Genomic DNA, 27,916 nt, shown 5'->3' with positions numbered 1-27,916 from the left:
CACCAGGGATTTTTACTGACAAATAATTATTAAAATGAACGTAGAATGAGTATTAAACATTTTTTAAAATATCAAATATTCAATATTAGGCCACCATTTGTTGATGGTTAAGTTAAACAGTTATCTCGCTGCACAACCTACATAGATTATTGAGTCACTGATCAACATCAAAGCCAACCATAGAGAAAAAAAAATGGCTATTATTATTCAGGGTCTATTTCTTCTTGCTCCATTTATCATTAGGCAAGGTAACAGCTATCATCCATACCCGTAGACCGTAGAAAAAGGTGTCGCTCTGCTCCGTATTATTTGTGGTCCACGGTTGAAATGGCGGCGCTGTTTTAAAATTTCGACAGCCTTTCAGGCATTGCATGATATCTGTGGTCTGCTCGCAAAGCCCGCGAAATAAAAAATAAAAAAACAATACACTTAGCCGTCAGTTTGTTTACGTTAGCTTGATAGGTAGTCGTGTAGCACCATAGTCATTACTGAGAGGCCTTGTGCTACATTTTATATATTTTATTCCTGGATTTGCAACAAACCTTCGAAAGAAATGAGCGACGAATTTTCACATAGTCAGGTTGATACAAAGTTACACCAACTTCCTGAGGAATTATCATGTCTGGCTAATATTAATAAAAAGCACTTCATATGTCTTGGATAGAAAAGTGGTAACCATAGCCTGTAATACCACAAAAGTAGCATTTGTTACCTAAGTAATACAAGTCAAATGATTATTTGATATTTAGATAACATTTGTACATCTTAAGCGAATATTGTTACCGCGTAATCATTCGACAAGCTATCCGTATCGAAGTTAACTTGCGTTACACGTGTATTGTTAATTTGGCGTAACGAACTATTTTCTCTTTATAGAGGCTAAAAGCTGCGATACACTTTACTGTGGCCAGATTTTGTGAGGAGGTCGGACAGGATTGTCAAAAGAAATACAGTAAACTGGCTATCGCTGCAATAAGTGAAACGACATTCAAGCAGTGTGGTAAGTCCCGTGCAAACCTTGCTGAATCTTTGCTATATTCGCTAGTTAAGGCTAAGTTAGAACCAGTGTTCTTACCTGCATTCCGAGGGGGGAATTCAGCCGCATCTTTCATTAGATTATAATGTGGTTTATATGCCTGATGTTGTTTTATTTTGGTTTATTTAACTCGCGGCTTAAATTATGGCTTTTATTGTAAGAATGTATCGTGAATAAGTAAAATTAAATAAATAGAACGAAGCCACTGATGAAACACTGAACACGACTTTTGAAAATCTCCACCGAGATGCAACGACAGAGTGGACCCGCAACACTGGTTTGCCATGCGCAGTATTGTAGTGCTTCTCACCCCTAGAACATGTATTCACTGAAGCAGACTTTTTTTTCATTGGATGTTGGTAGTTTCTCCCACCTCCCGAAAGGTGTCACTAATGTTATGGGGAGTTTTGACAGCGTTTTGCGTGTATATGTAGAACATGCAATTTCCTGAATTTTGAAATCATCTAATTTTTGTGAATGTCATTTGTAGGAGTGTGAGAGTTGGTTTTTCATGGTTTATGATACTTTATCATACGATGTTCAAGATTACACATATACGTAACTCTATATTTCAGATATTTTTGCAAGGGATTTGGAAGCCTTTGCCAGGTAAGCAGTGTTTTTTTTATTTTTATTCAACCGATTCTGTTTTTTGGAATTTTTTGGATAAATAATTGGTGACAGCTGCTCAGTAGATGTTGCGTGTGTTTGACAGGCATGCGAAGCGAACTACGGTCAATGTGGAAGATGTGAAGCTGGCAGCTCGTCGAAGCACGTCGTTGGTAAGGGTATCACACCGGCATTCTCCACCTCAGAGCACCTTTCAGCTTCATGCAGAGCAGCAGCACTTTGTACATTACCACATCACAGACACTCTAAAGGGGGAGTTTCACTTTAAAGAGAGGTTATATGCAATGTGAGTGGTTCTATGATGCTTTAGCCAGCATTGTGCTATAGGTCAGTGGTTCAGTAGGCTTGATTTTCCACTTCCAACTGGAGCCATGGCTGTATGAGCACATAGTTCATCAGAAGTGTCTACATCTAAAACCTGCACAAGCATCAGGATTGGCTGAAAAGTATTTTTCTCCCCCCAAGGAGGCCATTGCTACATTGGTTGCTGAACTAGTGATTCCAGACTGACACTTGAAAACAGATGCAAAACAGATTCAAAAGAGTTGGCATGTGTTTTGATTCATCATAATGTAATGGGACACGTATCCTATCAGTGGCCAGTGTGCACGTACTGAAGTGGGATCTTGGGGCCCCTGAAGATTCAGACTCATTGGGGGCCTTTGGGTTGGAGGCGGGACGCTGGGGGGCTTCGGCCTCGTGGTTTTGTTTGCGTTTGCCCTCCTGCTCGTCTGCATTCTCTCGGGACACGGCTGACGAGCGTCTCTCTTCGCTTCGCCAGGCCAACTACATTTCCGAGAAGAGCGAAGAGCTGACCTCCATTACCAAGGAGCAGAAGGGGAGGAGGAAGAAACAGACGGGGAAGAGGACGAGTGGGGGCAGCCTGCCGGAGGCGGCGGGGGCCGACTCCAGCATGGGCGACGATCAGGACGCGCTAGCGTAAACGCACCACACGGTCCGAAAAGACGGGTACCGCCACCTAGCCTGGGGTGTAACTGTCAGACGCACAGTGCAGCGTTATTGTGTACAGTGTACACGTGATATAATTGACATTTCTTTTTGAGATTCCCTATGCATATTTCTGTTGAGACTAAACGGCTTGTGAAAGGTGGTTACTGTGGGTGATTTTGCCCTCATTGACTATGAATAAGAGGTTGCTGTTTCTGCATACAGCACAGAGAGAGGGCCTGTAGTCCAGTTATTGTTATGTTAAACATTATTTTTTGAATGAACATGCCTGTTATATACTTACTGTGTATTTCTAGGTGAAAAGAAAATGAAATAAAAAGTTCGATATTGATAGAATCTCAGTCGCACAACTTTACATTTTAATTTATATTTTCTCTTTCCATACATTCACATCATTAAAAATAGGGTAATAATTCCTTTCTTTTAATATCCAAGTGAGAAAATATATTACTACATACAAAGACTCATAGAAAAAAAAAAAAAAAACCAACACAATATATTAAAACTCATTGACTTTGTCAACTTGGTGTCTTTGTTCATCTTATAAAAAGACAAAACAACACTAAATAGAAATACATGAAACTTTCAATAAAACGTGATTATTATAGATTTCATAATATAAAAAGTTGTGTACTACGCACTGTCTTTGGCCACATACTGTAGAAGCTTTGGCAGCTGTGGTTTTATGCAAGGTAGAATTGTACTTAATTTCACCTTAAAGGTAAGTCTGGGGCCCACATTCACAAAGCGTCTCAGAGTTGGAGCCCTGATCTGAGATCAGCGTAGCGTTTTAGCTCAAATGGATTAAGGGTTGGATGTGGAAATGGGAAGGCTGATCCGAGATCAGTGCTCCAGCCCACAGGCGCTTTGTGAATACAGGCCTGAGTGTTTACAGTTCTTTGCGGATAAAGGCTCTTCCCTCTGAAACAGCTGAAGGTCCTCTGCCGGGCATGGGATAAAATAGAGTTGACTTAGCAAACTTTTCCTCTCCCAATTTGGAATGCCGAATGGAATAAGCACTCATTTCCAGGACCTGTCAATTTGGGGGATTGCAGAAAAGCATGTGCTCTGAAGTGAAAGGTGTCCCCCTGCTTATCACACTGCAGTTCTACATAGTTTGCAAATACAAGTTGTAGGAATACACCTGCAGCTTTGGGGCTTGCAGGACCTCAACCCACCAGCAGGGGTCGTCAGTACGTGAAGAGAGGCAATCATCCCTGGGAGATGCTAGAGCTCCGATACGGTCTGAATTTTCAGCCAGGCCGTGCGGCCCACCCATGCCCTAGAACACTGCCTTAACAAAATGAGCCACACAGCAGCCCTCAACTGTTTTCTGATACAAACCAACTACCTGACTGCAGACTAGGGCTGGATACATCTTCAGTACTGGCAGTTTCACCTTTACTGTTACTGTATTTTCATTATTCTCTTTACAGTGTGAATATTGAGCAGGTGAAGTGAGGTCGCTACAAGCGAATCTTTGCAGCTGGTCAATGTGTGTCCTGTCCCTGAAAATGAACTCATTTCCAGTTCCCTCTTCCCATTCCCCAGTTTACTTATTTCCAAAATATTGGCACGCAGGGTCAGTAGTTAGGGACCGTAGATAAAATTCTGTAAAAGGCACCTGTTCCAAATCGTACCCACCTCCAGCTGTGCTGCCACTTGCCTTTGCCTTCAGACCACTTGGCTGGCGCCAGTAAACTCTCTTCTGTCTGAAATGTATCTGCCTCCCTTATCCCCCCCCCTCCTCCATATACCACCTCTACAAAGTTTACGTGCTCACAACCGTTATTCACATACACTCACCCTTTTGGAAAACTGCCATGTCACCACCCCAGCTGGAGAGCTGGCCAACCCAATGAGTTAGCAGTGCTGCAGTAGTGTTGGAGTGTATATCCAAAAACAGAAATTGTGCTGAGTGTGTTTGTTCGTAAAGGGAACAGATGCGTGCATCAGCCGCTTCCAGGGAGGGTTTGCAGAAAAGAAAGTTTGTGGAGTTCAAACAGCATTGGCGTAACGAAAAGGTGAAAAGGCTGATTTATGAATGAAAGCTGTTGTTTCCACTATGTCAGTCGTTCCACGGACGTCTGTGGTGATAAGGTGTAGCTGCGATTACTGTGCTGGGTGTCCACTCTGTTGGGTGTGTAACTATGGGTGTTAAAGCACACGACTGCCTACATTGTCCTTTCACCCTAACCCACCCATTTTGAACCCACAACACATCCACAGCTTTTACAAGTTGGCCTACCTTTGATTTCTGTTTTGCACCTCAACATAAACATAAAAGAAACTGAAAAAGCAGTGACTGCAGCCCAAGAGATTTGGTGCAGGGAAAAAAAAAAAAAAGACAGCAATAGTAAAATCTTCATGACAACCTTGCATTTCATGATTGCTATGATTGCTTCATCCTTATGTAAGGCACCGAAAGCTTATTTTTTTCAAACACACAGTACAGTCCACAGCATAACTTCCTGAAGCTCTGAGGGCCTGGGGCCCCTCATTTTCGGGACGGCCCCAGCATCACCTTGTTGATGAAGTTAACGATGGCGGTAGCGGGCTGCTCGGGGTCCAGCTCGGCGAACAGGTGACACACGTTCTCCGACACACTGCCTGGCTTCTTCGCCACAAAGCCGAACATCCTGCTGGAAAACAGAGCTGTGAGAGAACTTCAACGGCAAAACAAGAATAGAGGCGACGAGCAGGAAAGATTTCAGCATTTTCAATAATAAGACTAAACAGAAACACAGTTTGTGAGACATAAGCCATCCAGTAATGCATGACAGGTAAGTATTAAATGACTGCAACAATAGATAGCCAAGCAGGAAAATCCTAGCTGACCGGCACTTCTTTCAGCCACACGGGACACTTACTTGGAGGTCGTGCTGTCAGAGTTAGTCCACCTAAAGCACAGGAAGACAGAGACGAGACTCAGGACCACACAGACGCGGGGCCTCGCTAACAGCCTGGCGCCGCGGCGCACGCTAATCACATCACAGCCACGCGCGCGGCCCTGCAAGCAACCAGCGCTAACGCTAACGCCAAGCAGGTCAGCAGACTTCACACCGGCACTCGCAGCGGGGTTAACTCAAGAGAACCCGTCAGCAGACGGCTAACGCGGTTCAACTCTACGCTCCGCCACGCGGGGGCCCACCTCCTGTCCTGCGGGTCAACGCTGCAGTAGGTTACAGTGTTGACAGGGTAGTGTCTTCTGAAGAACACCCTGTTAAGTGACAGAGATAAAGGGGATGTCAGAATCTGACGTTGGGTCACAAACACACGCTCAAGTCACATTACATTACATTACATTACATTGTTGATCATGTTTCCACCAAGCACAAGCCTGTAAACATCTGTCTAGCCGGCTTTTTTGCTCACAGATTGAAGCAGCTGTTTCAAAAGCTTCAAGGTCAGTTTCTACTGGAAACATGATTGAAGTTGCAATATCTACACAGCTTACTGCTGGTTATAAACTTCCAAAGAAACAAAGATAAGTGAGCATACTGTTGACGGACGTACTGCATGTCTTCATAAGCATCAGATGAAGGTTTATATTGCTCAGCACACAGACTGCTGTAATAGCATCATATTGAAGTTGTACACTGGAAATATATGCTTTCATGTCCTCTCTTTCTAGTAATAAGTTCACATTTTGTAACTGAGAAAACAACTGCAAACCATCAATGATCTTGAAGATCGCTTCAATTATATGAAAATGGCACTTGATGACACCTGCACTACCCTGAGTTTTGAGCATGCTAAAATCAGGTCTGTAATCGGAGCAGGGTGTGCTAAGCAAAGCTAAGCAGCTACACCCAGACATGGGCGGGGCCTAACCTGCGCTGGCCTGAGATTTGAGCACGGTAAAGTCAGGTCTGTAATAGGAGCAGGGTGGGCTAAGCTAAACTAAGCTAAGCTAAGCGGCAGCAGTCAGACATGGGCGGGGCCTAACCTGCGCTGGTTGTCCGTGAGCGTGACGCCCTGGGCGGACACCTTGAAGTGCACCACAGTGGCAGGGGGGCGGGGGCTTCTGGACAGCGTGGTGTTTGTGGCCTTGGAGACCGCCTGGGGTCCCGTAAGAGACTCCGTTTCCACAGAGTTCAGGTACAGGACGTTGCAGGCTGAATAGAGACAGCACACAAGGGGTCACAGGTCACAGGTCAACTCTTCAGCTGAGCACACAATTGATTCGCTAGGACGTTCACACATAAACACTGCCCAATTTGATCACGTGATGTTCCACTCAAGTTGAGCAAGAGAATTTCCCAATGCAAAATCACTATTCCATCCAATAGCTGTGTTTCCTTTACAACAGATGTATGTAAGCCCAGCCTGAACGAGATTACATTAATTTCATGAATTAATTCTGTTGATCTTGCACATATATGCAGAATATCTTGAAAACAGTGCTTGCTTTTCAGTTGAATGAAGGTAATTAAAACACAGCTGGCACTGGCAAGATCCAGATTCCATACCAGACTGTGGGGCCCATTCACGCCCTAGAACCGTCCCTTAAAAGGATGAGCCACCCAGCAGCCCCCAAAATGTACCCAATTTGTCAAGTATCACTACAACTAGAAAGCAGTACTGCCTACAAATGTAAAAACAAGTGTGAAATTCTGCCTGTCCTCATTAACGATGCTGGAAATGTTTGTGTTGAAGAAACTGAATGATAACGCAATTGCTCTAGCTGTGGGTTCTATCCGCTGGGCTGCGATGAGAGTTCCTCTCTGCCTGTCTGCAGGCTCACCTGCGCCCTGTCTGAGCAGATCTGCCGCCGTGCTGGTGCTGTTTCCAGCAGTCTGGCTTTCCTGGAGCTCTCCGACAGGGTCTGCGAAACAGAGAGACGCTCTGAAGCAGGGTCACACGGTGCGCGGGCACACACACACACACACACACACACACACTCTGTGTCACCTACAACACACACACCGTCACACTAACACACGCTCAGCATGTATCACACAAACACACACAAAGAGCCATACAATACAGCGGATCATAAGAGGGAGACATGCTACACAGAAATACAGTCTCATTATTAAAGAGTCAAAACAGCCTCTCTTTGGGCCTCTGTAAGGTGCGGTTTCCCTTTATGTGGTTTCTCTGTTGTCTGCCTGCTCTCTGTGTGGTTCAAGTCAGGTGCAGTCTCTCTTTGGGTTTCTCTCTGGTGGGGACTCTGTCACTGAGGGGCTCTCTCTCTGTCTCTTTGGGTTCCTGAAGGGCTCTCTCTCTGTCTCATTGGGTTCCTGAGAAGCACACCTTTGTCCGGGATGAGCAGGACGCAGGGCAGGGAGATGTGGGTGATGGAGTGCTGGTACACGAGGGCCGACAGGCTCCCTAAAACACAGGAAAATTACACCAAACCTTAGACAATGCAGAGCTGAAACAAGTGTCTATGAGTAATTCTGGTATTTCATGCAGCCCGCCCCCTCTTTACATCTCTGTATAAGCCCTGCCCCCTCTTTACATCTCTGTATAAGCCCCGCCCCCTCTTTACATCTCTGTATAAGCCCTGCCCCCTCTTCACATCTCTGTATAAGCCCGCCCCTCTTTATATCTCTGTATAAGCCCGCCCTCTTACATCTCTGTATAAGCCCGCCCCTCTTTACATCTCTGTATAAGCCCGCCCCTCTTTACATCTCTGTATAAGCCCTGCCCCTCTTTACATCTCTGTATAAGCCCCGCCCCCTCTTTACATCTCTGTATAAGCCCTGCCCCCTCTTTATATCTCTGTATAAGCCCCGCCCCCTCTTTACATCTCTGTATAAGCCCTGCCCCCTCTTTACATCTCTGTATAAGCCCTGCCCCCTCTTTACATCTCTGTATAAGCCCCGCCCCCTCTTTATATCTCTGTGTATGCCCTGCCCCCTCTTTACATCTCTGTATAAGCCCTGCCCCCTCTTTACATCTCTGTATAAGCCTCCTCCCCCCACCTCTTTAGAACTCTGTGTATGGCCCGCTGCCTCCTTAGATCTGTGTATGCCATGCCCCGTTTTTATATCTCTGTATAAGCCCCACCACCTATTTACATCTCTGTATAAGCCTCCTCCCCCCCACCTCTGTAGAACTCTGTGTATGGCCCGCTGCCTCCTTAGATCTGTGTATGCCATGCCCCGTTTTTATATCTCTGTATAAGCCCCACCCCCTCTTTATGTCTCTGTGTATGCCACACCCCCTCTTTCTGCCCCCTACTGATGCCTTACCAAAATAGGGCTCATTCTGACAGCCCTTGATCTTCACACCCCGGGGACCTCTCTCTATCAGGAAGTGGCGGACAAGCTGCTCCTGGGGGTCACCTGCAGCTGGGGGGGGGGGGGGAGTGAGAGAGTGAGAGAGAGTGAGAGAGTCTGTCTGCTGGCATTGGAGCACCATGAATCTTAAAACCAGGAGCAGCGCTATGTGAGGTCTCAATACAGAGATACTCAACCGGCATTCTGATAGGTTATCTATCTGCAGCACGAACACAAGAGTGACACAGTTCTCTTATTAGAACATCTATTCATAAAATATATTTAATATACAAAAATATACTTTTACTTTGTACATCCTATGTAGGTTTCTGTAACAGCCAATGAATCGTACAGTATCTGAACGTATTCCAGTCTGAAGACTGTAACGACAGCTCCATGGTGACGGTTGCCATAGTGAACGCACAAAGACAAGGGAGGTCTACCTCTGCTGCTGCTGGCAGGGGGCGTGGCCACCTTCAGTGCCAGGCCATACGCCCCGTGGAAGGAGTTACTGTCCCGGATCAGGAAAGCTCCCGGTTCCCTGTCCTTCAGCACAGCGATGGCTACGGAGCGTGTGTGTGTGTTTGAGATAGTTCAAGAGGTTAAGCAATGTCAGAGAGGGATATCCACAGAAGACCTCCAACAAGTCATAGACACTCTGTGATGCAAACAAAAACATTAAATGAAAAATAGATACAAAACATTGTTGAGTGGGACTTGCACTTGTATCGTTATCTTGATGTTGTAGCTTGTTGTCACGCTTCCTAGTTTGAATTAACATTACTTTCTGACCTAGCCTATGCTTACTGACCTAGCCTGTGGTTTCTGTGTGAACTGGACTTACTGTGTTCATGGCTATGAATAACTGTTACATAATGAGTACTGTACCTCATCAGACCTGTGTTTTGTACTTGTTCCAATGACCTTTCAGTATGCAATTGTTGTATGTCGCTTTGCATAAAAGCATCTAAATGTAATGTAATGAGACATGTTTGAGGATGTGAGGGTGTGCGTTTACCTTGGTCTCTGGAGATGGTGGGCTTGTACCAGAACCGTGAACTGTCCTGGACAAACTTGGCGCTGACCCGGGGCTCCGCCTCCTCGACCGGTCCCTGGGGCCGCTCGACCGGCCCGATTTGGGGCGCCGCCTCCCCCACTGGGGCGCAGAAGCTGACGTGGTGGGTCGCGGAGTGGCCTGGGGGTTTGGCAGGCAGGTGTAGGAAGGAGGACCCCCTCAGGGCGGAGCCCCGCCCAACCGCGGGCCCGTGCGGGGCGGAGGAGCGGCGTTTTTCGGGGAGCGGGGGCTGGGCGGGGCACGTGGGGATGGTGACGGCTATGTACCCCGTGTAGGGGACGGGCGGGGCATTCAGCAGGTAGTAGTTTGAGGACAGGGGGAAGGTTGGGGTGGAGTGGCCCTCTGGGACGGGGGACGGGGGTTTGAGATTCCCGCCGTTGCCATGGACACCGGGGTAAGGCTGCAGGTGCTCCGCCCCCAGTCTCCGCCCGACCGTGGCAAAGCCAGGCGCAGGAGGCTCAGAGGAGGGGGGGCGCTCCGGGCTGGCAGGGGGAGGCTGGGGGGTGGAAGGGGTCGAGCTGGGGGCGGGGCTTGGACTAGGGGTGGAGCCTGCATTGAGGGACTCAAGACTTCTCTCCGTGGGAGGGGTAGAGGCGTTCAGCGTTGAACCGGGCCCCGGAGAGACGGGAAGGGGGTCGGGGTCGAGGGGCGGGGCGCTTTTTGGGTCTGTCTGGGAGAGGACGGACCCTTTAGGGCTCTCTGTGGGCTCGGGCGTGGCCGCAGCAGCTGGCGGCTGTCCGTGTTCACCCGCTGCACGGTCTGGGGCGGCTTGCGGTGTGGGCGGGGTGAGAGAGTCCGGGTGGGCGGGGTCTTTCCCATCAGACTGATCCCCCTGGGGCGCTGGGCACGGGCTGTCAGGGTCCTGGGGGCCCACAGGGGGGTCACTGCCAGGGACGGCATTAACACCTCTCACACACACCTCTGTGTCCCCTGAGCTGGAGCTGAAACACACAGGAGAGATAACCTGACAGGGCGCAGTACTGACAGGCTACTGCATATTTCACATGCAGCTGAAAAGAACAGCTGATGGCTGAAGTTCTAATTCAGGGATCCTCAGTCCTGGTCCTGGAGAGCCACAGAGTCTGCTGGTTTAAGATCAGCAATCAATTCAGACTCAAGAAACCAGGGGACCCAAGTTAGCCGTGTAATCAACTCTCTGAACTGATCAATTGCTGCGGTACTCAAGTACTGAGTAACAGCAAAAGCCAGCTGACTCTGTGATTCTCCAGGACCAGGACTGAAGACTTGAAACCTTATAGCAAGAAACCGTTGAAGCGAGAGAGGGACCGTACCTTTCCTGAGTGAGCAGGGGACTGCTGGTGTCAACAGGGGTGGGCGGCCCTGAGAGGTCGGAGGGCGTGACCCTCACATCTTGCCTCAGTGAACTCTGGGAAATGCTGTCTTGCCAAGCCATGCTGTCCGTCACGTCTTCAGAGCCTCCTGTCACCAGAGAAAGGAGAGGGGTGGAGAAGATAAGGAAGGATATGGAACAGGTTTTGAATTCACAGTTCATGACGGACAAAGCTCAGGCAGGCTGGACCGTCGGCGTGAAGCTCACCGGTCTGGCAGTCGGACGGGCAGCCCTGGGATTTGGGGCCTCCAGAGGAACCGCGCGGGTCATCGGGTGGGGCGGAGTCCTGAAGGGAGGTGGTGGAGCTGTGCCCGTGGGGCGGCAGCGGGGAGGCGGACTCCGACTGGTACCCCGAGGCGTACCCCCGGCTTTCGGAGGGGGAGGGCTGGTAGGGGGCGCAGGGGTAGAGGGCAGCGGGGGTGTGGTACCCGCTGCTCCCGCTGCTGTATTTCAGGTCCATGTGCGTGTGGGGGTGGGTGTACAAGTGCGTGTGGGAGGGGTCGGAGTACGCAGGGTGACCGGAGGGCAAGGGGTCAAAGGCGAAATGCACCAGATCGTTGCCGTGGCGGCCGTACGGGGCCGCCGCGGACCTCCGGTGCCAAAGCTCCGCCTCCCTCTCCCGCTCCCAGTGCATCTCGGCCTCCCTGTCCCTCTCCCACTGCAGCGCCATCTCCCTGCCCCGCCTCAGCCCCGCCTCCCGGTGTAGCTCCGCCTCCCTGTCCCAGTGCAGGTCCGAATCCCTGCAGCGCCTCAGCTCCGCCTCCCTCCCCCAGTGTGACCCCTCCCCCTGGTCCAGACGCAGGGCGTGGAGGGCTTTGACGGCGACAGCCGACTCCTCCCGCCGGCAACTGCAGTCCCGGCACGGGCAGCCAGGGGGCGGCGGAGCGTCGAGCAGCAGCATTTCGCGGTAAGGGCTGGAGGGCTGGGAGCGACGCGGGTGGGGGTAGTGAGGGTGGAGGGGCGCGAAGTCGTCCCCCTTGTAGAGCAGCCTGGGGGACGGGAGGGTGTGGATGTGGGGGGGAAGGGGCAGGTCCTGGGGCGGGTAAGGGCACAGGTGGTGGGACGGCCCCTCGGAGCAGGAGCGCTGCAGCCGGGTAGGCGGGGCTTGCTGCTGACGCTCCCACAGGACGTCCGGCGGGGGCGGGGCCAGGCGATGGTGGGCGTGGTGGTGCTGGAACGGCTCCAGGAGGGGAGTGGGAGGGGCAGAGGAAGGCCCGGGGTGGGCGGGGCGCCCGTCGGCGCTGTTCGGGCAGTACCCGTTGGGCTGGAAGACGGGACTCTCCGCACCGTGCCGGCAGGAGCAGGACCGCACGAGCGAGGGCGCGGCGTCCCCCTCATCCAAGATGGCCGTCTCCCTCTCCCTCTCCCCGCCTCTCGCCCTCCTGCCCTCAATCCCGCCCAGGAGGCGGTCCAGCTCCTCCCTCTCCTGCCAGGTGGGGGGCGGCAGGCACCGGACGTCCTCCGGGAGCTCGGCGGGGGCGCGGCCGGGGGTGTGGCCGGGGGCGTGGCCGGGGGACAGGGGCTCGATGGGGGAGTCTGCGGAGCGGCCGTTGTAGGTGGGGGTGCCGCCTGAGCCCGGTCCGCGTCTCTTCTTCACCTGGGCGTACAGGCTGCCGTCCAGGGGCCCGCGCGTGTGGGCGATATCTGCGCGATGCGGACAGAACACTTAGTTCCAGAGGTGGAAAAAACCAGGTTCAGAAAATAAAAGTTCATCCCAGGATTTTATTCCAGTCACCTGGATTTGCTAATGAGCACCATTCTTCAGCCAGGAGGTAAATCAGCTGGCTGAGTTCAGGGGTGGATGAAATACATGGCAGGACTTTTACTTTCTGACCCCTGGAATTTCCACCTGTGCTTAGTTCACTGTGCTTTCAATTGCAGACACCAACTTGCATGCTGATGTGCTGTACGAATAAATGATTTAAAACAGGAGCCTTTCTCCGCACATTAACCGCCCTTCGAGCAGCAGAGCCCCGCCCACCTTCCAGACTGTCCTGGTGCCGCAGGTTGAAGTTCTCGTAGGAGTCCCAGCGCACCACGGGGTCCGCGGTGTTGTAGTCCACCGTGACTGCGGGGTGGTTCCTCTGACACTCCCATCCTGTCACACACACACAAACAGGACTCATTGATGCCGGAAGATAAACGAGTAAACCAGCGCAGCTTTAAATTAGCTTCTAAAGTGGCTGAATTAGGTTGATTTAGAACATGTTTTGTGAAGGCTGGAGAAACACTGATATCCAATGACCTGGCTGGATGACAGGTGAGGAAGTATTTTCCTGTTCCCCGCCCCCAAATCCCTCCTAAACGATGCTTGTCAGTTGCTCCCGTCCCTGGGTCAGGTGTGGATTTAAAATACCTTAACTTCAGATGCTGGTAGAATTTGGAAGTGTTTCTTGAAGATCCCTCAGAATTATCAAAGAAACGTGTTAGTACAAAAACAGCTTTACAAACCACCTTTCATTTTCTCTGGTCCGGAGGAGAACACAAATTCCACCGTGGCGTCAGAAGCGAATCGATCATCTGGAAGGGACATTTAGGACATTCTGTTAAAACGTCACAATGAACATTTCAGCAAATCATATAAGGAACTGAATCATATGCAAATCTATACAGCTATTTCCCTTAAGTCCTGTACATCTTTACCTTCCAATAAATAGCTTATATGTCACACATCCACAGGTCTGACTTAATACAAAAATAACACCAATGGTGGACCCTCAGTATGATACAATATATCATACAGGGACTTAAATGTACATTTTGAACACTTACTGCCAACACTGGATGGGCAAGAAAGGATAAGCTGTTCATCCTCATACCCCTCCACTAGAATTAAAGCTGCTGGACCTGCTGTTTTAATTTAATTCCAGCTGATCTAAATACCGATAAGTATTGGTATACCACTATGAAAATTGTACCAAGTGTTATCTTTCAAATTTCTTTGGACAGGACTCTACGGTGATGCAACGTGGCATCCCGCTGTCTCTCCCCCCATATTTTCCAATTTCTCTCCTCTCCTTCCCTCTCCCGTCCTCTCCTCTCCCCTGTACCAGAGCACGCCACGTCCAGCTCCTCCTTCCCGAACCACAGCTGGGCACCGTGGACGGTGCAGGTGTGGAACTGCAGCCGGAACACCGTCTCCCGCTCCGCCACGTGAGCTTGGCGATGATAGCACTTCACCTGCAGAGGGCGCCAGAGCACACAGGGGAGACGGTGACTGGTGTCCGGTCCCAGTGAGAAGGTCTGCTGTCCGTACAATAAGGGGACCCCCTCACTGGCTGCAGAGGGGGAGACTGGCCCCCTGCATTTAAGCGCATGCTCTCACTCACCATGATATCACCCTTGAGCAGCAGCGCGGGTTCCACTGTAATGCAGATCCTCCTGCCTCCGGAACCCTGCAGGTCACTAAGCAACAGTGTAGGCCTTCCCGTCACACGGAGACACACCAACACAAATACACAACTCTGCAGGTACGACTAATACACTCACTGTCATACACAAGCACACACACGACTCAACAGCTAATTAGTAATATATTCACTGTCATACACAAGCGCACACATGACTCTGCTGATTACTAATATACTTACTGTCATACACAAGCGCACACAGGACTCTACAGAGAATTACTAATACACTCACTGTCACACACAATTGCAAACCAGCACAACTCTACATTTAACTAATAGTAAACAACAAATGTCGACACAACAAAGCCTCATGTCTCATGAATACACTCAACTTAATTCAATTTAAAAATTAATTGATTTAATTTAATTTGTATGAAAAACAAATTTTTTAAAAATTGAGGATTAATGAAATGATTTGAGGGAAAAAGTTTCTCAAATTAAGAAAATTGGGAATTAATTAAATGATTTGCACAACAAGGTTTCTCAAATTAAGAAAATTGTGAATTAATGAAATGATCTGGGGAGAAATTTGCCCAAATCAAGAAAATTGGAGATTAATGAAATTGTTTTCGGGAAGCAGTCTTCTCTCATGAGTTTCTGCTGGTCGCATGTTGTGAGAAAGTGCAGCCCTGTCTGACCCTCCATTTGAGGGTATATTCGCATCCTATCCTTTCTGGGCAGCTGTAATATGACTTTGTCAAAGGCCGGACTGTGCTCACTGATTCAGAACATTTGGCAGTTCTGCTTGTATGGTGCTTCTGAGTTCCTATCCCGATAGTTGATGCAGTTCTTCTTTAACTTTTACTATTTGGTTTATTCTAATCCACTGTATTTTATTTGATCAAACCAGAGGCTTTATTTAGTCAGTGTGCTATGAGCCTCAGGGCCAGGAGGCGGCGCTGTTCCAACCTCAGCTTTTCACAATGCAGAACTTCACTAAGACAGATCTAGGAGTGATACTCTCTGTCTTTGAGATGTTTCCATGTATTCCTTTTTTTACAAAAAGGAATGACTAATAATGGATATTGACCTTATTCTGTCCTGCATGCACACAAACACATACAGAAAGAGAGAGAGAGAGAGAGAGAGACTCACTAAACTCCAGAGGTGTAGACCAGCTGCATAGACTGGTAGATCTTCAGGAAGGGGAAATATCCTGTGTGAAAAAATAAGAGAGAGCTGGTACAGTATGATGGCACAGTGCAGAGAGGACAGTTCATCTCTCAACTAAAAGTAGAGGAGATAAATTTGAGAAACCGTTATTGCTCTACAATTAGAAACACACATGCTCACTTGCATACATACTGAAACTTTCACTCATGTGCGCACATACACATACACACACATGCGCATACACACACACACACATACACGTGCGCACATACACATATGCACACATATACAGTGGGCTCCAGAATTATTGCCACCCATGATAAATATGCACAAAAAATGCAAATAAAAATTTGCTAAACTAAAAAAATAATAGTTGACATAAGCTTTATTTTCCAACATGTGTAAACTAGTGTGCTTGATTAATGATTTATTGGAATCAACCAAAGTCTTACATTTTTTTATTCAAAAAAATATTTCCCCAAAAAACAGGTTCCACAATTATTGGTACCGCTGGTTTAATACTTTGTGAAAACACCCCTGGCAAAGATGACAGCCATGAGTCTTTTCCTATAATTTGTGATAAGGTTAGAGAACACATCTGGGGGGATTTCTGACCATTGCTCCATGTAGAGCTTTGTCAGAATCATTGATATCTTTGGGTTTGCGCTTATGGACCCCCTCTCTTCAGTTCAGACCATAGGTTTTTGATGGAATTTAGCTCTTACCTCCCTCAGTGTGAAAGGAGGGCAGAGAGGGGATGAGCACTTGGTGCAGGAAGAGGGGGCTGCTGTTCATCTTTATGCCCCCGGAGAGGAGCCCGGCGAAGTAGTAGATGTACCTGCAGAAAAGACACTTTACCCACAGCCTGGCTCTCTGTCCCCGCTTTAAAAGGGCAAACACGAGGCCACCACACAGGAGGCAGAGGAAATAATTCACCTAAAAGGGGAGAGAAGGATGGGCAGATAAATGGAGAAGGGGGATGAGGGCACTCTGTCCTTTACCTGTTCTGGGAGGGCTGGAGGGACGTGGACACCTTGTCCTCACAAAACTTCCTCATCGCCAGCGTACTGAGTGCCTGGTCAGCCCTGCACATACACAAATATGAAGTATTTACACATATTCACATACATGTTCCCGACCTACCATGTTCTCCCTGGGAAAACAAAGTAATTCTATTCTGTTCTATTCTATTCTATACACAAAGACAAACGTACACACACACACACACACACACATACACACACGCTCAGACATGCACATATGCATACACAAACATACACAAACAAACACAAACAAACACAAACAGTGACCTGTGTTACACTCGTATACTCGACACATCAGGTCTTTGGCCTCATCTCACTGAAAAGGTTAGCCTCTTAGCCATTGCTGGCTACTATGTCACATGGTCTGCCCCCCACCCCCCTCAGGCTACAGTGAGACAGGTTTGCACTGAGATGGAGGGGTTACCCTGCAGAGATGCAGGCTACAGAGAGACAGGTTTGCACTGGGACGGAGGGGTTACCCTGCAGATATCTTGCTGTAGTGCATGTAGGCAGCCACGATGACTCCCGTCTTGCCTTTATTCCCCTGAGAAACACAGAGTTGGACAGAAGGCTCGTCAGGCGCCATGACGGAACGCACTCAAAACACACTGAGAACACACTGAGAACGCACTCAGAACACACTACAGGCACAGCAGACACAAGTACACCAAACACGTCAGGGTTCACAGTGAGTGAGGGTGACATATATGTAAGAATAAGAACATATAAAATAAACTTAATTAATATATATGTATAATTAAAATAATGAACCCAGTTAAGCCTAGATATATTGCAGCAGGTCTGTGTGCCTGAAGTCATATGGCTATTATTTACTCAGGAAATACTCATATATACTTGACGGTATTTCATTATATCGTCTTAAATGTGCATTCATCAAGAAAAGTTATGGGACTACCAAGAGACATGAATATGCAGAGATAACCTTGGCCCAGCCAAACAACAATGGTCTCTGAGATGTCTACTCATCTGCTATTCCACTCAACCAAAATATGACCCCCCCCCGCACCCGCCATAATAATGGTGCGACCCGGACTCCTGACCTTGCAGAGCAGGACGACCACATGCTGGAGGTCAGAGGTCATCCACCCCTCCATGGCCTTGCACATGGCACAGATTTTGTCCAAGGGTGGGGCGTGAAGGTCGGGCCAGCCAAAATCCTGGACCTGAGGGGGGGGACATAACAGGGGGGAGGTGGGTGGGAGAAATAAAGGATGGGTGTGATAGGGAGGTAATTATATGAGTAACTAAGGAATGCAAATACAAACACAAACTCAGATGCTGGGAGTCAAAGAGAAGGAATGCAGTGTTATCTGGCACAGTTCTGGTACCTTAGGACTGATCCGGGCGATGTCATGCCTCTTCTCAGACAGGTTGAACAGCTGTGAACGATAAAATTAGATGATGAAATTAATAAAATGAATATTCCACAAACTCATCTACCTGTGTTCAGCAGTCTGCATTAAGAAATACTGTTCTGCTGGTAATGCTGTAATTGAGCAAAGAATAGTTACAGCAAAAAATCCAGCCTAATATTTACATAAAGCAAGACATTTAGAAGACAGACGCTGGTATTTAGTAAATTAATGAAAAATATTTTCCCAGTTCTTAATCATTTTAAAGTAGCATGATTTTTAGTCAAGGTATCTCAACGTCAGTATCTTTATGTGAGCCAAAGAGGCTGAAAGTCAGGCTTTGGTGAGAGAAGCGTGAACAGAAACAGAACTGTGGACGGGGAGGAGCTCACCAGGAAGTTGCCTTGGTGTTTGGACTTGAGCATGGAAGCCACTTCCTGCAGGTTGGCGCGGTAACGCTGCTCCTCGAGCAGCGGGGGGAAGAAGACGGAGATGATCCTCTCGGTGATGTAGGTCAGGTCAAAGTCGTAGCTCCTCTCCATCACCCTCTCCATCACCCGATCCAAGCTGAAACTCCTGCGCCCGCGACACGCCCGGAGAGGCGGAGGAGAGGAACCACGGGAGGACAAACGGGGGGCAGACAAGACGTGTCAGAAAGTGGACGAAAAGAGAGGGTAAACAGGAAGACAGAGAAGTGTGAAAATATGTTTCAAGCAGAGATGAGACAGGAGTTAAAGCAACAACGATAACGGCAAATAAGTAAATAAAGACCAAATGCATCCATGTTCCACGGCTATTTTAATGTCACTTCTTTATGGGAGTATTAGCTACAGTGTAACGGCTCTTACCACCCTTCCCCTCAGAAACCCCTCACATGTGATGAGGGCAAAGCCAACAGTCAGCAGAGAAATGCTAAGAACAAGCAGGTTTAAATCCACTGGGAAGTGAGTACTATGGCACGCACCTGTCGTGCTAACGAAGCCAGGGAGAATTTGAACACAGAGAAACGGAGGAAAGAAAGAGAGAGAAAACACATTCCACAGGAAGAGATGGGAGATGCAGGGCGAGCGAGATAGAGTTATCCTCAGGTGGATAGACGGAGACCTGAGCATCGCTACCTGGGCAAGGTGTTCCTTTGTTTGGCGTATGGCAGAGACCTGGTGGATCCCTGGAAGCACAGTCACAGTGATCAGCACGGTCAGTGGCAGGGAATCACAGGAGGGGATTGAGGACAGAGGAACAGCATATTCAATAACTTCAGACTGATCGTTCCAATGAAAACACTTCTCACTGCAGTCGTTTAATAATAACGCTGTTAATGACGTTTAATTTAAAAAGCAAAATTTAAACATCAGGACTGCACCGATTAGCCAGGGAGTGGGTGAAGACCACAGCCCGTATTCATAAAGTGCCTCGGAGCAGAAGTTCTGATCTGGGATCAGGTTTCCGTTGTCCATGTCCTAACTGCGTCCATTAGGAGCTGAAAGGCAAAACTGATCCTAGATCAGCTCCCTGACCCCGAGACACGGTACGAATGTGCTCCCAGGTGTAAGGGTGGGAGAGGGGTTGGAGAGGGACTCACCGGATGCTGGATGTATCTGGAGGGATCTGTGCTTCTCCGCTGCTGTACGCACAAAGACAAAAAAAAAACAGTTGCCTCACTGCGATAACCACAGCTGTTCCATTATTAAAGCCATTATAAAAGCTATTAAAGCAACCGTTAAACCGTCTGCAGATTCTACTGAATTATTGAATCGCATTATATTCTATTGACCCAATAAGTTGAGCAGGCAGACCCAACAGGGCCTGAACTCACCAGGTCAGAGAGGGGAGCAGGGATGCATGCAGTCGTCACCTGAGAGAGAGGCAGCCAAACAGTAAGTCTCTCTTTAGCAAGGAAGTCTCCCTTTAACTTGGCTTAAGGTTTAAAAGGGTAGTTGACAAGCTGTCAATCTAGTCTGCACTTCTAGCACATGCTGTCTCTATTGGGACTATACTTTCCCTCTCTGGGGAATGACAGCACCTTGTTCCCTGATCTTTGCACTTGGCGTCTGCAGTGTGTAAGAGCATCCGCGAAATGCCCAAAGTCAGCAGCCGATCCAGGGACAGGCATGCAGGACGCAAACAGGAGAACAGGAGGCTGTTTACAGGCGCAGCCGCTCAGCCTCGGCTGATCTGGGATCAGCGGACCGAATAAACGCGCGCCTGGGAGGACGCAGCCACGAAAAAAACAAATGCCTGCCCTGTGGGAAAAAAAAGCAGGTGGAGGAGAGGAAGGAGGGAAGGAGACGGGTGACGGGCTGGAGCCCGCGGGACCCCGCAGCTGGGCCGGGGAGGAAATGCGCTCGGCCGGACGGTGGGATAAACTCCCCCTCCCAATTCCCCCCAAACTGCTCCCAGACCGAGTCAGCCAGCGCACTGTCAACAGCACTGTCAGGGGCCACGGCTCTACACACGGCTGACTCTTCTCCATTTGAATTCCCTACGATGACCCTGGCTTTCAAAACCAGCAATGCAGTCCAAGCCAGACCTGCCTAGGCTCACAGTCTCAGCCACAGAGACCGCATGTTTGCTACAGGAGGCTGAAGTTTTCACCTTTGGCCTTTGACCCATCTGCTCTTACAGGAAGCGCAAGACCTTGGCCTGTTCTTTCCGTGCCAAACTGTGGTGTTATCTGTGGGTGGGGGTGGGGTGGGGAAGGGGGGGTTGCTGGTCATGTTACTGGAAAACCGCATTTCTAATCATCACTCTGTAAAAATGATTTGTGACTACACAAAGATCATTTCCTCATGTTAATTGGCGGTCTACAAAAATAGAACAGCAACAGAAAACTCTACTAAACTAGTGGGCTAAAACAACAACTGACCGCCACTGAAGATAAATAATTAACCCACTCCCCCCTGAGATTTAACATGACCCTGCCAAATCATCCGTCTTTTTTAAGTCATTTCCATAGCATTACAGCAGGGTACAAGTCCAGAATAAACACCCCGAAATTCCACCCCCCCAGGCCGACGATTACTCACACTTCCTGCAAACCCTGTCAGTCTCCACACTGCCCTCTCACCTCCTCTCCAAAAACAGACACCCAGCTGTGCTCTGACGTTCTTTATCGGTGCAGTTTATGAGCCAGGGAAAGTGAAGCCAAATTGATCACAGCTGTACAGATGGGGGGTGATGGGGGAGGGGGGTCTGCAGGTAATCAGGAGTATCTCTTATCAAATACAATTAACTGCGACAAGGCCTGGTCTTTTATTTGCACAAATAATGTGGTGTAACATGGTGATCTGGTAACCATGGTGGTCACTATGGTGTGGAATATACTTATAATTATTTTACAAAAACAAACAATTTAGTGCTTTTTGGTGGGTGGGTGGGGGGGGGGATATTTGTCTCCAATTTTTCATTTTCATTCCAGTATTTTTTTCTCTCCATTATTACATCCTTTGCCATCGAAAGCATTAAGGTTCAAGATTAATAGAAAATGCATTTATTTATTCAGCAATGATACACCTGATCTCCAAGTGGACAGATACAGGTATGAATATGCTAAAATCAACAGCATGCACATCCCAACACGTAGAAAAGTCACTGACCTCTTCTGGGTCTGAATTTGGCCCCTTAGTTCATTTATTTAGTTGCCTCACAAACGGTAAAGTTCACTAAAGTTACAGAATGAAAAAAGTGTCCTTATGGTCACATTCACTTTAAGATTTTAGCTGAAAAAACATTCAGATACAGGCTGTGTATGATACATTGACACAGGAAGGTCAAATTTATGCATAGACCACACTTGCCTCAGTTTAAATAAATAATGAGCAAAAATAAAAGTGGTGAACAGAATCACAATGGGGGCTGGTTAGCAGGAGAGCTCTACTGAGCCAGAAAAAAGGGAGGATGGCAGAGGTGGTGAGGGATGGATAGATACAGAAGAAAGGAAGGACATATTTGGTCTCCATCGTGTGCTCTCCAGCAGAAATTGTAAACACAGTCATTAGCAAGATAAAATACGGACAGATCCAGGAGGAACTTTGGTTCGGACCACTGAGGGGGAGAAGCAGGGTGGATGTAAACAAGGCCTCTCCCCTTCCCCTGTTTCTCCTCACTGTCTCTAATCTACACACACACTGCAGCAACTAACGCTTAGAGAGGACAGCACAGAGCAGCTCAGAGCCTCTTATCTAACACAGACAGAGGGGGAGAGACAGGGAGAGACAGACAGACAAAGAGCGAGAGAGAGAGAGAGAGAGACAGAGAGAGAGAGAGAGATAGGTCTGTGACCACTGTAAACTGAACTGAAAGCAGAGCGGTTGTGACAGAGATTGACTTTCTGTTAAATAAATACTACTCCCAGGAAAGAGAAATCTTTCACAATCTATGAACCGTTCTCCCCCACTTCGCAAACATGACAGATGAACAAATGTTATCAGTGTGATTCTTGGAGAAGAGCCCAGAGTCCTACAAGTACAACAAATAAACTATTACAGTACAAATTCTCTATATGGTCACCAGTTTTACTCACTGATCCTTTATTATTATTATTATTATTATTATTATTATTATTTAGAAGAAGAATGTTTTTGATGTGTCTATTTTGAGCCATATAATAATACTTGTTATAAACTGATATTAAATTTAATACATTTACATCTTCTGTGTTGATTGTCCAGCCAGTAAAACACCATGAATTGACTGTAATTGATGTGAATTGAGAGAGTTGAGGAGAGATAAACACACGATGAACACGACCTTCATAACCACATCTGACTGAATACTGCCTTCAGCTTCATGGAAACCTCTATTTAACCTCTATTTTTGACTCTTAAACTCTCGTTTTGAACAGAGCATTAACATGACATTGTTGCCCTTGTCTTTAACCCCCTAGTCGAATGGCACTGGCGCCTGTTGCAGATTACACCTGCGTTAATCTCACGGGGCGTGGCCCTCCGGTGCGCACGCCGAGGCTGACCCGTACGCCAAAGCCGTTTCCCGCCATTCGCCGGCGGGACGGCGCGTTTAGCCCGGACAGCTGAGCATTCGATGGCCTGGAATCACATTCGTGTCCGTCTGCCTGGACTTGCAGAGAGGGGCACAGCTGCCCGTCAAAACCCCACGTTCGCCTCCGCGCTCCGTCCCGTTCGCGTTTGGGGAGGATGTGAGGTCAGAGGGCGAGGCGGGGCCTTTTGGAGTCCCGCTGAATCCTGGAACCCGAGGCGGGTTTGCGCAACGGACGCTCGGCTACGAGCCGCGAGGGCCACGGGGGGCCTTGGCTTTTAAAGACGTCCTCGGGGCCTTCATTACTCCGCTCGGACAACGGAAACCATCTGTTTTTTGCCGAGGCTTTTAATCACGCAGTAATTAAAAGGAACTGCCGAAAATGGACAGGAAGTGCCAAATCCCCGAGGGTTGTGCAACCTCGCTTATTTTCGACGCGCAAGTCAGACGGGAGAAGAAACAAGCGCGCGAGTTCATCCTTCGGTTCAAAAGAACCAAGCACAGCTGAGATTAGATGAGAACGAGGAGGAAAAAACAAAGCTGTCTTCTGTTAACGGCACGAGGTGTAAAAATGCAGTTTATTTCTTCAGTGTTGTTTGCAGTCTTTCCAGAAAAGTTAACTAACGCTTACAACCTGCAGGGAGTTAGTGTCCACTCAGACCTCGAAGAATATAACATCAAGCATGTTGGCTTTCAATTCCATAGATGATTCAAGCACGTTCTGGGAACTACTACCGTGTTTCCACTGCACAGCATTATAAATACACCTTCGAAGATACAGGGCAAGAGTCGGCAACTGAATTTTCTGGCACCAGCAGTGCAATGGGACTCATACAGTACCAATGAGCCAACAGCAGTGATGTAATCCCTGGAGGGGTGTGATCAGGGTTCAGGTCTTTATGTGACTATGATGCTATGTGACACATTCCTACACAAGTGTGACAGTGGCAGCTTAACTCGAGCCACAGTGAGTTTAACCCTCCACATCCAAAAGCTACATGCTGATGTCTGTAACACTGCATCTCAACACCGACACTCTGCCTGAACGCTGAGTATGAAAACTGTCTGAACACTTTCCTCAAACACTGTACCTGAACACTTCCTCTGAACTTTCTCCCATAATACAACATCTGGTACTAATACAAATGCTCATCCTTATGCCTGAACACTGCACCTCAACACTGTGTGTTAAATGTCCAAATTCCTGGCGTCATCTCAGTGCTCCACATGAGCTACCACCCAATGGCAGGGGCTGGTAGGCCAGCTAGAAGCGGGTTTCAGTTAGCCAGGTGGGACAGCATCAGAGCTCAAACCAGAAGCTGGGTGGAGTAGATGGTGAAGACCAGGCGGATTGTCCTAATGTCGTAGAAGAAGAATCTGCACCCCTGGCTCACCACTGCAACTCCCACAGTGTTGCTAAGTTTGTAATCAAACACCACTCCAAGGTTCTTGGCGCTAGAAGAAGTGAGCACAGTGGTGTCACCCAGGGTGAGAAAGACGTCACGTAGGGGGAAGACATGGCAGGGATGCCTCCGTCTTTGCCAAGCTGAGCTTCAGGCGATGATTTTACATTCTGCTCAAGGTGCCATTCATGCAGGCTGAGCTGTATGAGACCTGTAGACGGTGGGAAGGAAAGAGTGCGTCTCGATTGCAACATGACAAGCTTCGACCAGCAGTGACAGGATCAAGGGATTGGGTGTATATGAAAAAGAGGAGGGTACCAAGGACTGAGCCCTGGGGGATGCCCATAGAGAGACTATGGGGTATTTAAATAAGACCACCACAAGAAACCTGGAAGGAATTCCCAGGGAGGTGGGAGGGGCTATGCCACAGATCCCTACTGCACATACGGAAATTGAGAGAATGTGGTGATTCTGCACTTGCCAACCATGTCAAATGCAAGCTCTTCCTTTGACCACTCAGAGTAAAGGAAAGAGTCATTGTTTCATCAGAATCAGACAAACTGGCCCTGGAAATGGGACCTTTTACTGGAAAAGAAACCAGACAGCCTAATTTAGCCTAACTTCTATCTCACATAAATACAAGAGTCATTTTCCCTGTTTTGCCTTTTCCTTTATCTCTCCCTTCAAAGGCAACCGTTGAAACAATAACAATTTATAGCCCAAGGATAGGTGCAGACTTATGCCCTTGTTTGGCCTTCTGTTCCTTGTGGGGACCAACAGTGAACTTTGCATGACCACTGGTTTTCTCCGGGGACATACTGTGACCAAGCAACTGCTGCCATGGGAAACAACTCTGCATCGTCACTGAACCCAAAAAATAAGGGACAAAAATATACACAAGCAAAATAAACAAAAAAATACAACAGCTTGGAGACTTCGAGAGCGTGACAGCTGAAAAGCGCTCATGTCCAAAGGAATCTCGTGGGGACTGGAGTTGCATTTCAACGATTATTTATACGATGCTTGTTCTTCTCCCTCCTGCTTCCGTTTGTTTGTCAGAATCCGTTATCAGCCACAAAGGTCGGGTTCCCAAAGCCCCGGTCCGCGTGTTTAAATCACGCGTCCACTGAAGACCAGCATCTACATCTGAACCGCTTCACGCAGCACGGCAGTCATGATCAAGCAATCGCAGTCCGCAGGAAGCTTATGGTTTTGTAGTTTACTGAGATTTGTAGTTCTGTCGTCTGACTTGAGTAAACGTTCAAGTGAGAATACGCAGCTTGTGTGCCCTCCGCAGCAGACGAGCACTTTACCACAGGCGGGTCCTTTGAGTCAGGCCTGGCTCTCTCGCTGAAAACTCGCTGGCATCTCGACCTTCGCGTTGAAGGTCATTTCCCGACACTCCAGTCCCGCCCGCTGCCATCTGGAGCGGCTCATACGATTTCCACCTCTCCGCCGAGTCCAAGAGCGATTAATATGCATCACTCTCTCCCCCTCTCGCTCGCTTTCATTCAGATTTTCCACCCAGACGCGGACGCCTGCCCCCGGGAATGTGCGCCACCTCGATCCGCCATGTCTGCCCTCTCCTCCAGCTGACGGCCGCCGCCGTGTCGAATGTCCATTGGTCGCTTCTCTGTCCGTGCTGTCCCGTTTTTTATTAGCAGCCGGTACAAGTGCGCTGTTACTGCTGATTCCACACATATGGTCTCAGCCTGGCTCCCACAAGGCACTGCTTCACATTGTGAAGGGACTCCTGGCCCCTTATCGTTTTTTTGCCTGCACATGTGGATGGCTCGCAGCCTGTTTGTTATGGGGATGGTTCGCATTGTAATGCTGGCTCTGCCTCCGCAGTTCTGGCTGAACTGCCCAGATATACAAATGCATTCAAACTTTCATACTGATTAGATACACAGAAGCATTTACACCCTTATATTACATTTTCCTATTCATTCATCCCACAATGATTTTGTACGGCACTTCCCTGTGGATCATCTTAACTCACAATAACTCATAACTTCAACAATATCAGTACCCCTAATTTCAGTACATGCAGTACAGCACCATTGTAAATAAGAAACGAGAGGTTTGAAATTTGACAATGGCCTAATACAACCCCTGCCCCACCCTCCTCTTTAACTCTCAGCTTTACCTCTCAGTGACCGGGCACGGTTCCTGTCTCTTCTCTCCCGTCCCGACGCCGCATTAGCGGTCTCTGCAGTCCGGCACCCTCCCTCTGAGTCCCTCCCTCTCCGGGCCTCTGCCTCCCTGACAGGAACGCTGTTCGCTGCGGGCTGGCGTCCAGACCCAGGCTCTCCGATTTCTGACGCCTGCTTCCTGGCCAGCGGGGCTTTTTGAAGAGCTCCCCCGCTCGTTAAACCCTGCCCCGCGCGCCGCGAGGGCTCGCTCTGCGTATTTATACTCCGGCGCGCGCCGGCCGTCTGACGCGGCCGCTCTCTCGCGCCGACAAGCCAACCGCCGCCCGCGTTTCAGACGCGCACCGGCGAGCCGAAGCACTGGGCTGCTTCTGTCAACACGACATTTCTGTCGACATTTTACTCATTCTATAATCAATTAGAACAGGGAAAATGCTCGCGTGTTATTGTTCACATACAAGCATTGTTTTTGTTTTTCTCTTGCTCTTGTTCCTGCTGTTATTACGAGAGAAGTTTAATCTTCTCAGAGCTGCTGCTAACACACGGTCCACTACAGCACAGCAGCGGGCTGAAAAAGGCCAGTCATAACCAGGGCACCGCAGGAGTCATGCTGGCTGTAAATACTGTTTCCTGCAGATCTTTGAAGATTTTATCTTAATAGGAGCACCGAAGGGGGCCAGTAAAAAGTAGAGTAACATTTAAATCAAAGCTGAGAGAACGTTTCTGCCACAGAGCGCTTCACTGAAAAATTGATAGGAGAAGAGCTGAGAACGTGAACTGAGTTAAAAGGTCAAAGCAGCATTTGGCTACTTGTTGGCATCGTCGAAACACCCGAAAAGGACCCGTTAATGCGCAGAGGGAGATGATGAACGGGGAAAGGATCTTCCCGTCTCTTTTAGCAGCCTGCCTCTGGCCTTCCCGTCTCTTTCAGCAGCCTGCCTCTGGCCTTCCCGTCTCTTTCAGCAGCCTGCCTCTGGCCTTCCCGTCTCTTTCAGCAGCCTGCCTCTGGCCTTCCCGTCTCTTTTAGCAGCCTGCCTCTGGCTCTCCTTTCCAGCCTAGCCTCTGTCCTTACCCCAGCCTCTATTACAGCACTGCACTCCTGGCCTTCTGTTTCTTCAGCAGCCTGCCTCTGGCC

General features: G+C 48.6%; 2 protein-coding genes across 10 annotated transcripts in view; one reads left to right on the top strand and one right to left on the bottom strand.

The window, feature by feature from the left end:
* Window positions 1-409: 409 nt before the first annotated feature.
* cenps (centromere protein S) lies at window positions 410-2,971 on the top strand. The gene is made up of 5 exons (XM_064306504.1): window positions 410-580; window positions 877-1,000; window positions 1,612-1,645; window positions 1,752-1,818; window positions 2,448-2,971. The coding sequence occupies exons 1-5, from the start codon at window positions 554-556 to the stop codon at window positions 2,607-2,609; spliced, it is 414 nt and encodes a 137-aa protein (XP_064162574.1). The 5' UTR covers window positions 410-553; the 3' UTR covers window positions 2,610-2,971.
* Window positions 2,972-27,916, bottom strand: part of LOC135238528 (tensin-2-like) — a 41,888-nt gene continuing 16,943 nt past the window's right edge. For 2 of the 9 annotated variants that reach the window (XM_064306494.1, XM_064306500.1), the window contains exons 4-28: window positions 20,047-20,085; window positions 19,813-19,854; window positions 19,349-19,398; window positions 18,623-18,806; window positions 18,207-18,257; window positions 17,919-18,041; window positions 17,337-17,401; window positions 16,816-16,899; window positions 16,540-16,652; window positions 15,797-15,857; window positions 14,621-14,696; window positions 14,342-14,471; window positions 13,746-13,811; window positions 13,273-13,389; window positions 11,499-12,935; window positions 11,233-11,380; window positions 9,884-10,881; window positions 9,309-9,428; window positions 8,839-8,937; window positions 7,895-7,972; window positions 7,383-7,463; window positions 6,585-6,753; window positions 5,787-5,855; window positions 5,506-5,535; window positions 2,972-5,277 (exon numbers count right to left, since the gene is read on the bottom strand). In XM_064306494.1, coding sequence (XP_064162564.1) covers window positions 5,133-5,277; window positions 5,506-5,535; window positions 5,787-5,855; window positions 6,585-6,753; window positions 7,383-7,463; window positions 7,895-7,972; window positions 8,839-8,937; window positions 9,309-9,428; window positions 9,884-10,881; window positions 11,233-11,380; window positions 11,499-12,935; window positions 13,273-13,389; window positions 13,746-13,811; window positions 14,342-14,471; window positions 14,621-14,696; window positions 15,797-15,857; window positions 16,540-16,652; window positions 16,816-16,899; window positions 17,337-17,401; window positions 17,919-18,041; window positions 18,207-18,257; window positions 18,623-18,806; window positions 19,349-19,398; window positions 19,813-19,854; window positions 20,047-20,085 — 4,575 coding nt within the window. In that variant the 3' untranslated portion in view covers window positions 2,972-5,132. Of the gene's footprint in view, window positions 5,278-5,505; window positions 5,536-5,786; window positions 5,856-6,584; window positions 6,754-7,382; window positions 7,464-7,894; window positions 7,973-8,838; window positions 8,938-9,308; window positions 9,524-9,883; window positions 10,882-11,232; window positions 11,381-11,498; window positions 12,936-13,272; window positions 13,390-13,745; window positions 13,812-14,341; window positions 14,472-14,620; window positions 14,697-15,796; window positions 15,858-16,539; window positions 16,653-16,815; window positions 16,900-17,336; window positions 17,402-17,918; window positions 18,042-18,206; window positions 18,258-18,622; window positions 18,807-19,348; window positions 19,399-19,812; window positions 19,855-20,046; window positions 20,086-26,777; window positions 27,104-27,916 lie in introns of those variants that run through there. The other 7 variants (XM_064306501.1, XM_064306496.1, XM_064306495.1 and 4 more) reach the window with 7 other exon arrangements.

The sequence above is a fragment of the Anguilla rostrata genome, chromosome 13, assembly GCF_018555375.3.
Source record: "Anguilla rostrata isolate EN2019 chromosome 13, ASM1855537v3, whole genome shotgun sequence".
NCBI classification, from domain to species: domain Eukaryota; kingdom Metazoa; phylum Chordata; class Actinopteri; order Anguilliformes; family Anguillidae; genus Anguilla; species Anguilla rostrata.
Note: the sequence above shows the minus strand (reverse complement) of the source record. Positions and strands in the feature narration are given on the sequence as shown.